Source organism: Camponotus floridanus, unplaced genomic scaffold (genome assembly GCF_003227725.1).
Source record: "Camponotus floridanus strain SB8 unplaced genomic scaffold, Cflo_v7.5 scaffold54, whole genome shotgun sequence".
In the NCBI taxonomy this organism is placed as follows: Eukaryota; Metazoa; Arthropoda; class Insecta; order Hymenoptera; family Formicidae; genus Camponotus; species Camponotus floridanus.
In genome coordinates, this window is record NW_020229703.1 from 545620 (window position 1) to 559108 (window position 13489).

General features: G+C 40.2%; 1 protein-coding gene across 6 annotated transcripts in view; it reads right to left on the reverse strand.

Annotated features, from left to right (window-relative positions):
- The window catches only part of LOC105257369 (carbonic anhydrase-related protein 10), a 55511-nt gene that overhangs the window by 591 nt on the left and 41431 nt on the right, over window positions 1-13489 (reverse strand). Inside the window, exons 2-10 of one of the 6 annotated variants that reach the window (XM_020029402.2) lie at window positions 8805-9008; window positions 4230-4343; window positions 3619-3669; window positions 3189-3517; window positions 2827-2922; window positions 2667-2733; window positions 1645-1799; window positions 296-424; window positions 181-226 (exon numbers count right to left, since the gene is read on the reverse strand). In XM_020029402.2, the coding sequence (XP_019884961.1) occupies window positions 181-226; window positions 296-424; window positions 1645-1799; window positions 2667-2733; window positions 2827-2922; window positions 3189-3517; window positions 3619-3669; window positions 4230-4293 (937 nt within the window). In that variant the 5' untranslated portion in view covers window positions 4294-4343; window positions 8805-9008. Of the gene's footprint in view, window positions 1-180; window positions 227-295; window positions 425-1644; window positions 1800-2666; window positions 2734-2826; window positions 2923-3188; window positions 3518-3618; window positions 3670-4229; window positions 4344-6917; window positions 7458-7607; window positions 7988-8804; window positions 9009-13489 lie in introns of those variants that run through there. The other 5 variants (XM_011267943.2, XM_011267945.2, XM_011267944.2 and 2 more) reach the window with 5 other exon arrangements.

The following is a 13489-nucleotide window of genomic DNA, read 5'->3' on the forward strand; positions in this document are numbered from 1 at the left end:
CTGACAGCTCCTATGCAAAGACATTAAGGAGATATAATTCAGCATTTTTATAATCTCATAATAAATGAGAGAGTCGTGAATTCCATAAATTTATGACTATTCTTGTGATGAGATTGGAATGTGTGTGTTAATTTTGTTTTGTTCATCTGTCTAAGAATTGTTATTGATTTTATTTGATACCTTTGTAATATATGTCCCTGTTCATCGTCGGACAATTCTTCGGACCCTAAAAATAAAAAAATGGTATGCTTATTTTTGAAATATCAAAATTTTGAAACTACATATTTTGGCGTACCTGAACATTAAAATCAATGTTTGTCCGAACTGGACGATGATGAAGGGGCTGCGGTGGTCTAAAATTATTTGCAAGCGGAGCATTTGGTTGTTTTTCGTCTCCTTGCATCAATTGCCTCAAAGCATGAAGCTGCAATAATCACGAAGACAGAAATTATGAAATATAACATAAGTAATAAGTAGTAAAAGAGTATTTTCTCGATATTGGTTTTTGCAATTTTTAAATTAATTAGATAATCTGAATTTAATTAATTCACCAAAGGATTTTATAGATTAAAAATTGATCTATTATATATAAAGTAATTACATTTTAATTTATGATCCTAAATTAGTTTTACTTTGATATAAATATCACTTGAAAGTTGAAATAAAATTCATCTTTAATCTTATTCAAGCTCCATTATTACATAACATAAGGTACGAGTGATTTTATCACCTCGGTGAATATGCGATCGATATCAGTAATAACAACATTTGCAATTCTGATGTGACAGCTAATTTAAATACATGATCGATTATCACAAATGTTATTATATAAAAGAGAAAAAGAAAGAGAGAGAGAGAGAGAGAGAGAGAAAAGAGAGAGAAAGAAAGAGAGTGTATGAAGTTTGATTTAACTTATATATCAAAAATAGATTTAAACGTTCTTATTATGCAATTATAATATTTCTCAATGAAACGTAAGCCTATTAATAAAACTAGCTATCTTATTAATTTGAAAAATTAAACAGCAGCTTTCAAAAGAACTTGTTTAATCTTTTAGCATATTAATAATTATGTATATTTTATTTATTATTAATTTGAAAAATTAAGCAGCAGTTTCTAAGAGAATTCGTTTAATTTTTTAGCATATTAATAATGTACGGTTGTGCATGCATATTTTATTTATTAAAACAAAGCTAACTGTAAGCTAAAAAATTATAGATTTTAAATATTTGTGTTTTGTAAACAATGCAAATTATTTAAACAATGCCAAATTTTAAACAATACCAAAGTTTATTTATTTTTGAAGATATCTAAAATATCATTTCTTAGTTTCTTGTACTGAAAAAAAATAAAATTTATAAGAATCAATAAAGATTTCTGCAAAATCTAACAAATATGTAATTTTACATAATAATGTTCTCTGAGAGAAATGAGCTAATCAGTTTATCCTTCTTATTTCGCAATATTTTAACTACATCAAGTTATTCGTAAAGTACGATGTTCCACGATGCTTCAAAGAGATTCGCCCTCTTAATGATCGAAATTGAATAATTTAGTGGAGCCTCCGTACTTCATCGCAAACACTCGAGTGCGAGGGCGTGTGGTTGCATTTTAAAGCAACGACGATGGCATAGCGATACTTGCCTGCTGCTTGGTGATGTATATGGGCTTGTTCAGGATGATCCATGTGGTGGTCTCGTGACACGCCGGCATCGTGGTGGAGCCGTCGTACGTCATGTAATGCTTCGTGTCCGGCAGAAGTTCGCGCACCCCGAAACGTTTAATTTCCATGGCCTGCCCTGTGCAATTCATACGGTCGATAACGTCAACTTTGTTCATGTATATTACGTACAGGTGTGTGTCGCTCGATTACTATCGACGCCACGGTACACAGTTGATACGTATGTCGTTACGTATCGCTAAGCTTATCGTACACACCGCTCGATCATATTTGCATACGTCGAGGAACGTTCGCGTTCCCTTAAAGAATGATGGTAATTATCGATTTATCTTCTTAGTAAAAAGTTGGCGACAAAACCATGCCAAGTTTTCAAAAAGTTATAATGCATGCCATCATCAAACTTTCGAAGATACATCAATCTTTCCACCTTTTTATTTTTTCCAACAAAATTTTTATTCCAAAAGACCCAGATATACTTAAAAAGATAGAAAGAAAGCTATATGTTGTATTACAGTTGACCATTTGCGAAAAAAGATTATCTCTTAATGTATGCCTCGATAAAATATTATTTGAATTAAATTATATCATCTAATGTCGCAAAAATCGCATAGCGATGGAATAAAAATAATAATAATTATAATGATGTGCAGGTGTAACCGAAATATAAAAAAAAGAGATATAGTTTTTAATAATATTAATCCGTCTGATTATTATACTAATGAAATAATAATAATAATAATAAGGTGCAGATACAACAAAAATATGAAAGAAAGAGATATAGTTTTTAATAATATTAATCTGCCTAAGATTATTATATAAATTTGGACCGATGTGAAAATCCTCAAAATTCTTAGATGGACACATTTAAAACTTGTCTGCTAAAATCAGAATATCGCTTTCGCTGAATTCATTGTAACTCCTTCGTGTCATACCGTACTGTCTCCCGAAATAGACATAGTTCTTGTTACATTATTGGATTTCTCACCTCCGTATTTGATTTTATCCAGCTGCTGCGTGAACGTTCTCAGCTCCGGGTTCGAGAGGTCGCCCACCTAGAAAAGGGCCGAGAGAGTCTATGACGTATCGCTTATTCCGATCTTTATTCGATGCGCGATAAACGTTGACGAGAGAGATTAGGCATATACCTGCAGAAGTAGCGATACCGCCACAATTCCCTGCGCTTTGTGCAGGGCATCCGAGAAGTTATTGTAGAGCTGCGAATTGAAGCCGAATATCTGGAGCTACGAGAACAAAAAGCTGTTAATGTATTTCAAAGATTCTCTCTAAAGAGGAAAACAATCTCAAGAAAAAATAAAAAGCAGGAAATAATGCTTTTCAACGAGATAGTATTAATATTTTTAATAGAGCCATGCGAAGCACATTTTAAGCTTAATTATCATGAAACTTTAAAATCGGAAATGAAGAGATTGCAAGAAACATCAAAGACGTTCCAGCGAACGTTTTGTTTAAATTATTGTCCTTATCTATTTTATTTTATTTTTTTTACCTCGGCAGGAAAAGCATGTCCATCAACGGTGTGCTCGCTGCCGATGCGATCGTCCGCGCCAAAGTGCAGGTGAATCTCGTGAAATTGATAACGATAACTGAGCGGACCGCCGGAAATGTTGACGGGATGACGAGTGTCGTTCTCCACGGCAAATACGACGCTGTGACCGGTGTTCGCCAATACACCGTTAATTCTGTGCTTGTCTAAATGAAGCGGTTGTAAATTCGGGTCGAAAAGCAGTCGAGTAGGCTCGAGATTGACCGGTGATTGTCTTCGACCTTTGTTACAAAGCCACCATTCCGGGTTGATGAGACCCCAGAAGGCAGGACCTTTGAATGCGATTAATTTTTTTTTTCACAAGATATATCAGGCGACAAGAAAAGAATATTATCGACGTTGATTCTAAAAGCAATCGATTCGGATGTCTTACCGGAGATACCGTCGTACGTCCACCATTCCTCCCAGCTAACGGGTGTCGATTCTGCAAACGTTTCGTTATTAACGAGCATTATGATCTCCGCGAAACGTCCGATAATAACTTTGCGCATACTGAATTAATTTATTGTTTTATGTTGAAGTAGGACAAAGGGCTCTTTGTGCAAATGGAATCGCATTAGGCAAATGTATCGAACTTCCTAATCACTTCTAATAGCCCAGTGTTACTCAACCGAAGGGCCACTTCTCCCAAACCGATCTTTTCGGAGTAAAACATTTTCAACGTTGAATTTACATAAAGTTTCAATTGTAAATATATAATAGCACATGAAATATCGACTAATACACAAATATGCGTAAAAAAAATATGATTGATTAATTTAATCTAATTTTTCACATACGTAAAATATATATATTTTTTTATTTTATATAACATAGTTTTCATGTACCAAAAAACAGTGAAAAATGTGCAATACTACCAGAGTAACTTTTATGAGAGGGTGAAGAACCAGGTGAGAATAAGGGAGGTGTCTTTCTATATGAGATGAAAGCTTATGTCTACTAAAAGAGAAGAACGTGATAACGTAGCAGTATTAATATGCGTACCTTGTATCAAAATGACAACGAACACTCCCCAGACACCCAGGAAGACGGAATTGAAGGGGGCCATTCCTAGCGCTGCGCGGTCTTTGTCAATTGAACATCATTCGGCTCGTTTTTCTGCGACACAGAGAGAAGGAGAACCAGTTGATTCCCGGGCTAGGCTCGAGTGTGCTCGCGTGTCGCGCACCCTCTCACGTGTCCTACTGAGAGCCCGCGGAGGTCGCGACTTTCGCCCTCTCGGGTAACTTCAACTAGCCTGAACCACCCACGAGAGACTCGACGAGCCCGGTAACTTTCTAGCGAGAGAAACTCGCCGATCCGCGATAACGTAATTGATCCGTCAACCGCGCCGTCCCCCTTTCTACTTTCGTCGAAAAAAAAGGAGAAAAATAATCCGCGAACCGCCGCCGACGGGATTTTTAATCTAATCGCTCAGCGTCACGCGATGTTGACGAACATCGACGTCGAAAATTTGCATTCGACGCCCGTTCCGCACGAGAAGGTTATCGCAGCAGTCGCACTTTTCGCGAGCGACTCGATAACGTTCTCGCGAATGAAATCTCGCGAATCTATGCGTCGTTGTCGCGATCGGCAAGACGTTTTCTATCTTCAGTAGCAAAGGGAGAAAGAACCGTTCTCTTGCTCTTCGCACGATGGTCCGGTCGCGAGGATACGCGAGCAACAAGAGCAAGTAACTCTGAGAAAATGCGAGAAAGAAGAGACAAAATTCGCAGTCATCGTTGTCCAGTGTCGCTTAAACGGGGGCGGGGTTTTCTCCTCTCACTCGATCCCCACTCTGGTCCATTCTGGAGTCCACCTCACCCTGGTTTCCTCTCCGTGGCACTCGAGCAGCCGATTGTATTCTTAGGTCAGGGAAAACTCGAGTGCGCGGCTCGCTTCGATCGATCGATCGGATCTCCACACGTCGGTGTTCACGCCGAGAGAAGAGAGGAATGCCAAGTTTCGTGAGAGAGGAGAATACGTGCTCTCCATGAGCTCGTGAATTTCAAAGGCTGGCCACTCTTCGTCGTCAGCTGCGCGGTTTCCCTCTTTCCCTCTCTTTCTTTCTCGCCGATATGTGTCTTCGGGATAGATACTTTTATCGCGCGTTTCGGATCTCGCTGCTGAAATATCTCGAGTCTTCGGGCCCATCGATCGTGTTTCATACTAGCTACTTCATCCTGTGCTTTAGTTGCCTATCGACCGATACAAACGGACTTTCTCCCGAAATACCGAAAGTTCGCGTTCTCTCAGTTCTCGTCGAAAAGAAAGACGCTAGATACCAATACGATAAAAATAATTGTAGATTTTAACTAAGAAAAAATTAACCGAGAAACTCTATTAAATAAACAATCAGATCCTAATTAAATAAATAAAAAATAAATATCTATTATATATATATATATATATATATATATATATATATATATATATAAAAGGAACTTAAACAATTCAGCGTTGAAGATAAATTCTGGCATCGGTAAAATCCATTTTATTTAATCTTCACCACTGGTGTTTTTTAACTCGACGAAGTAAATTGATTAAATTAAATTTCTAAAGTGGAAAAGCTTTATAAGCGCATAAAGTATTAGTTTTTATATTTGCAGACTCATTCTTGTTTAAATATCAAAATAGCTTCATGTAGGAAAGTGACAATGTTTAAAAAAGCGCCAATTTATTTTTTTTATTATGCATATTCTTATCTTTATTCTATTTTAAGGCTAATTGCATCGTATTTCAACCAAAATATTATACCAATATATTATACAATGCATGAAAATGAAGGATAAATTTAAATTTGTCGACAAGAATATACAATTTGAATATAGAATTGAATTATGAAATATTTATCCAATTTCTAAGATACACAATTATTTCTAGCTGTACTACATAATTGATTTTCTTGCGAATTTTTTATTCTATCCGTCAAATGTTAAGAAAACAGCATTTAAAATAATCGATTAGAAAAATATCATATTAATATTCTAATTTGTTATTTTTATTATCTATTCTATATGTGTATTAAAGAAGAATTTTCCAATCATCCCTTTATCTCGTTTAAAATAAATTTAAAATAAATAGAAAAAAATAAATAGCTTACAAGTAAGCTTACTCTATATCACATACACAACTACACTTACAGTATATAAAATTTTGTCAGATTTTATCAGATTTAATGACTCGAGTGACCTAAAAAGGGGATTGATTCAATATTTTACGGGGTCTGCCGGACCCCCGGGGAAAACGACGCACAAAGGAATCTTGATCGACTCGCGCGCCGTAATACCAGAGTGCAAGCATTCGTTTCTTGTTGCCTCGCGTTTCCAGGCCGAGAGAGTGGCCAAACTCAAATTGTTATCGCCGCTAATCGATTAATCGAACGCTATAGCTACCGCCAGCGAGCTTATCTCGAGCAACAAACATTCCATCTGCGCGTTCCAAATCCCAGACAATACGATTCTAATGACCGACGTACGTGTTTCGTTCGTACACGCACGAGCGATCTTCCTTATAGGAAGAGGACGCTTTTCTCTTGTATCTTGATTACTTTTTGTCGTTTTCTTTCTTATAGGATCAGAATCATCTTCGTCTCGATCGACTTTTGCCTCACATTAGATACAGTCTTGCACGCGCTTTTTTCTCGAATCTCGAATTCCTGCCCTATACTCGTTACTATTTAATTCCTGTTACCTTGTACCTGGTTTACCTTGCTTCTCATATTTCCTCCTCGACGCTGCGCGTAGCCGCACGACGAAGACACATTCTGTCGTTATCCTGTCAAAGGTAACCGGTTTTTTACGTGTCGTGGGTCTTCAACACATTCGAAGCGACGACTGCGGCTATGGATCGAGGATGATCGAGAAGCGGAAGGAAAGGGAGACAAGCGGAGAAAGAGAAATAAGAGAAGAGAGAGAGAGAGAGAGAGAGAGAAGGTGGAAGAGTAGGTACACGCAGGTGCGACGGGGGCAGGAGCGTACGCGAATCGATCGCGGGGGCCGCGACGCGAAACGCCGCGACGCGGCGACGAACGAGCGGTGCGGCCGAAAATTCGCGTGACGAGAACGCGAAACGGGAGAGTCCGCGGCGCGGCGTCCCACCTGCGGAAATCAATAAGCGGCGATCGCAAAGTTTGCACCACCGGCCACCATCGACACCCTGATCCGTCCGCGATCGCGTCTCCCGATGCCACCGTCGCCGATGCCGACGAGTCGACTTCCGCGCGCGCGAACCGGCGAGAGTTCTACGTCCCCTAGAGAATCGTCCCTCTCCCCTCCTCACCTCGCACCCCCCCCGCTTCCTCCCCCTCTTCTCTCTATTCCCCCTCCTCCACTTTCCCGTGGGCCTCTTTCGCTTCTCCCTTCGCCGCTGGAGGATACTGACCGTGGACGACGAGAGGAACGACGTCTTTCTTTTCCGCCTCCTCCTCCTTCCTCTTCTTCTCCGCCGACGCACCACTTCTTCCACCGCAATCGCCGTCAACCGCGGCCACGACGACGCGCGCCACGCAAGCCGGGCTCCTCTTCGAGGACGATGCCGCCGGAGGACGATGCCGCCGTACGCGTCGGGGCAGATTCGCGGCCCGCCGCCCGCGAGGTCCCTGTAAATACACTCTCCGTCCTCTATCCGTCTGCCGTGCTACGTTCCCTTCCTCGTCTTCCTCCGCTTCTTTTTGCTCCGATCGCGGAATAATTTCGTTAAAAGCGCACGGCGGTGAAGGAACGACGAAGGAGGAACGACTGCCCTACGAGGCGACTGTATACGTCCCTCCTCGCGCGTCCTCGCCCCCTACCCCTTTCGCAGATCGCTCCATCCCTCTTTCTCACCCTCTGTGATATCGCGGCGCACGCGCCAGGTGTGTCCTTTCTTTCTACCCTCCGCGTGCGCGCTCCATTCTCCCTGTCTGTCTCTCCTTCAATCTCTCTCTCTCTCTCTGTCTCTCTCGTCCTTTCTCTCCCTCCGACCCTCTGTCGCGCGCGCGCGCGCGTGCGATCTATTTCGTTCCTTTCCTGCGCGTCTCCCGCTCGTTACGTTCGCGCTTGTTCGGTCGCCGCATCGACGCGTCCGGAGGATGAGAGTCTCGTGCCTCCGTTCGCTCGCTCGACCATCGTCGTGAGGACGTCTGCGCACTTGGATCGCTGGCGCGAGTCGGGACAAGAGAAACGCACGGGCAGGAAGCACACAGAGACATCCGGAAATACCGGCTCGCTTCGTTCTCTCTCTCTCTCTCTCTCTCTCTCTCTCTCGCTCTTTGGGCATAGATCCCACCTGTGCCGGCTCGAATTATAGCGAATTGACCTATTTGTCTCAAATGGGTGGCTCGGGTTTTCTCGACAGGGCGAACCCGCTCCTGCGAGAAACATCCGGAATCGTAAGCCGGATAAGGGCGCGATGTTGTAGCGTGCGACCTCGAAGCCGCTCTTCGCAATTTCCCTTCTCTTTGTATGCGAGCGACGGCGCTCGATTGCACAAAGGGGAGAGGGATCGAGGGTAGGAAAATCTTGGAGCGTACCCTCCCCGACTTACCCTACCTTTCCCTCGTGCTATCGGACTGACGTTTCTTTTCTTCTTGAGACTTACCGCGCGTAAGCAGAGCGCGCTATTATATCGGGCGTTCGGTCGGTCGATCCCGGGGTTGCTCCCGCTTTCCGGAGAAGTATGCCAGGAATTTATAGAATCCATCGAGGATATCGGCGAACTGATCCCGTCGCATTTAGATATCCCTTGGACCACCACAAATGCAGATATACAACTTGGAAGCGGATATTTGACGTAATTATCGCGCTGCGGAAATGAAATTTTCATCGAATCAGATTCATTAATAAAGAACCAATTATATATATGTATATATATATGTGTGTGTGTGTGTGAGTGTGAATCATTAACAATATTTTCGTTTTTGTGTATACATACTATAGCATTATAGATTATATGACAAAAAGATAAAATTATATATTATACATATATGAGAGAGAGATATACGTAATAAAGCGCACACATCGCTGAAAAAATTTTTTTTCGTAAAAAGAAAGTTTGTATCATGAGTATTTTTATGCATGAATTTAATTCAATGATATAAAAAAATCAATCAATCATTTTATATATCTCATTTCGTTATATAAATATAATTACTGCATTAATACTGCGATATCCATACGATAAAATATTATATGCATTCTTTCGAGGGAAACTGAATTTAATTCAAGAGAAGACTGACTCTTTTGTCTTACAAATTCCGCATGCACATTTCTGGAGTAAAACTTTTATATTTAATTCCGCGTTCCAAGAATATCACTGTACGAGAATCTCGCAGGAGCCTCGCTATTTCCGCGAGTTTTCCCGACCGAGAGAGCGTCCCGCTCCGGCCAGAAATGTCGGCGGCATCGCCACGCGCTAATCCTGTCATCGACATCGGCCCGCGGAACTTTACGATGACTTCCGCCGTAGGATATATCGATAGACATATCGGGACGAAATTACGCTTGGGGATCCTTTGGCGTTGGCGTTTCGAGGTCACCGGGCACCCCCGCCAGGATCTCTGGCGCGCGGATACACCGAAAAGCCCCTGACTGGTCGACTCTACGCGGAGGCGCTTATCGATTTTCAAAGCGGCATTGCCCCCGCGAACGCCGCTCGCCAGCAGGTCGTCGTCGTCGTCGCCGTCGCCGTCGCCGTCGTCGCCCTCCTCGTCGTATAGACACCAGACAGAGAAACGAAATGAGTGAGAGAAAGAAAGAGCGAGAGAGAGAGAGAGAGAAAGAGAGACAGAAAGAGCTTTCGGACGATTCGGTTTGACTGGCCGATGCCGATGCGGCTCGTACAGATCCACCCTCGCGGCTGCACCTGATTGCCCATTGCATATGCATGCCTGTTTGGATATTGGATTTGCCGCGAGACTTATGTTCGAGCTTTACTCTCGCCTATGTCGGCACAACGTTACACAACGTCGGCGTCGGCGGCGGTGACGGCGATTATGGGTTATCGATATTGCAAACTTAGCGCACGGGAGTCGGGATATGGCTCATGGATATGCAAAAATGTAAAAAAGCGTTTTTCCCCCCCAGACAAAGTGGGCGGGAGAGTGTTTGGCCGGCGATCGTGTCATCCTGGCGTGAGCAAACTAGTTTGCCTCTTTCGGGAACACGCCAAGAGGCGCCGCCGGGTACGAAAGCCTATGGCCATTCGACAAATTCGAGAGCGGTGTTTTTGGTCGACGTCCGATAGTTTAACGACGAGGGGATTGTGTAAAAAGAGGACCTGTATGTGTGACAAAGATGTAAAGAGGGGAAAATTTATGGAATCATCACGAAGCGCAAACGCAAATATTAGAACAGAGGGAATTATGGGAATATTAAAATGCGTAAATATTTGCTTATTCGTTAAGGGAATTGTCCGTCTCTTCCTTTCAAATCGAATGATTATCGAATGAGAAAACTTTTTGATCGATTGAAGAAATGCGACCGTTTGAAAAATATGGGAGTTTACGTCCATTAAGATTCTTGGGTATTTATTATAGCTGCTCCTCCCCGTCCGACTAACGCGGACGTGTTCTACTTACACGAGATAACGGCTCATCGTTGCGAAAATATATTGAAGCAATTAGTCGTGTCACATGACATTATGTTCTGTCAAAACTTTGGGGAGGTTTAGAAGCGTTATTAACGTCTACAACGTTTCTATATCATATATTCCACGAACGTTCTAAAATGTTGCTATATAATTTACTCAACCCGAAAATACGAGCTTAAATCGCTGATTACGTTGCAAATTTTTGGAAGTTAAATTAGGCAATTCAAGCATTCTACTTTCCTATAGAAAGGCCAGTAAATATCTCAGAGGGCTCTCTACTCTTTAAATGATCGTTTGAACGCGTAATTGCTGTAATTGAGTGCTACAAGCACAGCGCAGTTTATAAATAGTAATTCGTGTATTATTATTAGCTTGAACTGTAAGGATCTAATTAGTTCCGGATATCACATACTTATTAATAGGTATCTGGCATAAATATCTCGCTAGATGAATAAAATAGGAAATACTTGAAGAAAGTCGATGATAACAAAAAATTAAATTATCTTGTATATTTTTAAATATTAATCATATGAATTATTTTTTTCCGCTATGAATTTTTTAAACCGTCAAATTTATTTTTATTCATATTCAACTACTATAAAAAATTGTTTTTCTCGATTTGCAGTTTACCGAAATATGCACAGAAATGTCAATACTGAATATGTCAAGACTGAAATATTAGATTGATGAACATATATAATGTTTCTAGTGTATTTTCGACTTTTCTATTTTATAACAGTACACAGACTTTCCTTTAGATTATACACTAATTTCATCAAATTGTAGCAAAAGTGAACAAGCATTTTGCAGTCTGAAATAAAAAAATATATACATATATGTGTATATATTTTTAGAAGGATAATATAATATACTCAATGTACTAAAAATATTTTCTTTTTTTTTGCTTTTAAATTAGGAAATAATATAGCTCTATTCTTGTTCTACATTTAGAGAGTCGGACGTTAATCGAAATCATGGGTAATGTCCGGAAAATTACCTAGGCATCCGAAATGTCATACTAGCGTGTAGACACTATTAGTGTCAAATATTCGGGAAGTCGTAGAGCAATTACGTAAATTAATAAATAATCATTTATTATAAGTTTACTATAAATTTGAATAGAATTTTTAGAATTCGATATAAAGTCGCGATACTTGTAATAAGATATTAAAAAAATTTTAACAAATGATAACTCTCTTTGAAATGTTTCCGAATTAATTTTATCTTATATAATCATTAAAGCATTAACATCTTTTAAAATACAGTAATATTCATATCAACAAGTATTTCATAAAAATGTGTTTTTTATAAAAAAAGAATATTTGTTCTATATATTCGCGCTTTTTTTTTAGAATCATGGAAAAATTGCACACATTGATTTTTACTATTTTTATGTCGTTTATGAAGCATTATATGTGTGTGTGTTTCCTTCTTTGAATTTCAAATTACCACACAAAGAATGTCTCACTGAGAATCCTCGATCATGATACGCCCGAGTATGCGATAACAAGTAGTAGCTGCAATAAAAAAAGGTCATTCGAAGTTACTTCTTCGCGAATAGTAACGATAAAACATTCTTTTCAGAAGTCGAATACAGAAATGTCGTCGATCGCAAAAATCCAATAAGAACGGTGCTCGTAAAGCGATGCGGAGGCAAAGAAAGGATTACCATACCGACGAGAATAATGCACATAATGTCCCAATAGAGAATTGAATGTAGAAAAAATATGACTTTCTCGGCTATGATTAAATAAGATCGCAGAAATTATTAGATGTCCAACGATTATTTGCTATCGTAATACCCGGTATATATCACTGATTCAATATTTAAAATTATTTACACATTTAAAATTATTTACGTTGTTTTTCATATTTTATAAATAATTCGTGTAGTATTTTAACATAAAATAATTCTGCTTTGATTAAATATTTTGAGTCAGTCTATTGCTTTGAAAAACTAAAAAAAAATTATTTCTCATTTAAAGTATTCTAAAAGACAGTCTGGCCTATTTGATACGTCGTATACAAGTGCATTATCGCGTCGCGCAATGCTCCTTTATGATCTTCTCCTCCCCAGTAGTTACGGACTCGCTTGAACAGACAAAACACGCGAGTGCACATTTATGGACTCGATGCGCGGAGGCGAGCCTAACTTGACAAAGAGTGTCGGCGTCGGGAGTAAAATGCAGAGCGATATAATAGTGCGCCAGACAAATGTCGATGTGCGAGCAACAAGTGCCGTGAGGGCCGTCTACTTCTGACAATGAGCAGGAAATCTGGCCGGCACTCTATGGATACGTGAGCAAGTAGGGGTGTAGGGCGCGCGCCGGTCACAAAGAGGCGTTGCAGTCACAATTAGCGATCACGCAAATTCATTCAGTGACAGCTCTTTATGTGAAGTCACCGACACCGATATATCGCTCAGCGACGAAGTCGAGACGCGAGCGCGCTTTGTTGTAAGAAAATGTATCGGTACTTGGTAGAATGAATTGAATCAGTCTTTTTTAAAAGAGCTCTGTCTCTATATAAGTGCACTTTACGGAAGAGATGAAGAAGCAATGAAGTGAGAAAATAATATTGTTATAAAAAAGATAAAAAAAAACGTATTAGATACGTTTGAAAGACAATACACTATACGTCAATGGTGATTTTTTTTCACAGAATACACTTCTTTATCGGATCTGAAAAAGCGAGAC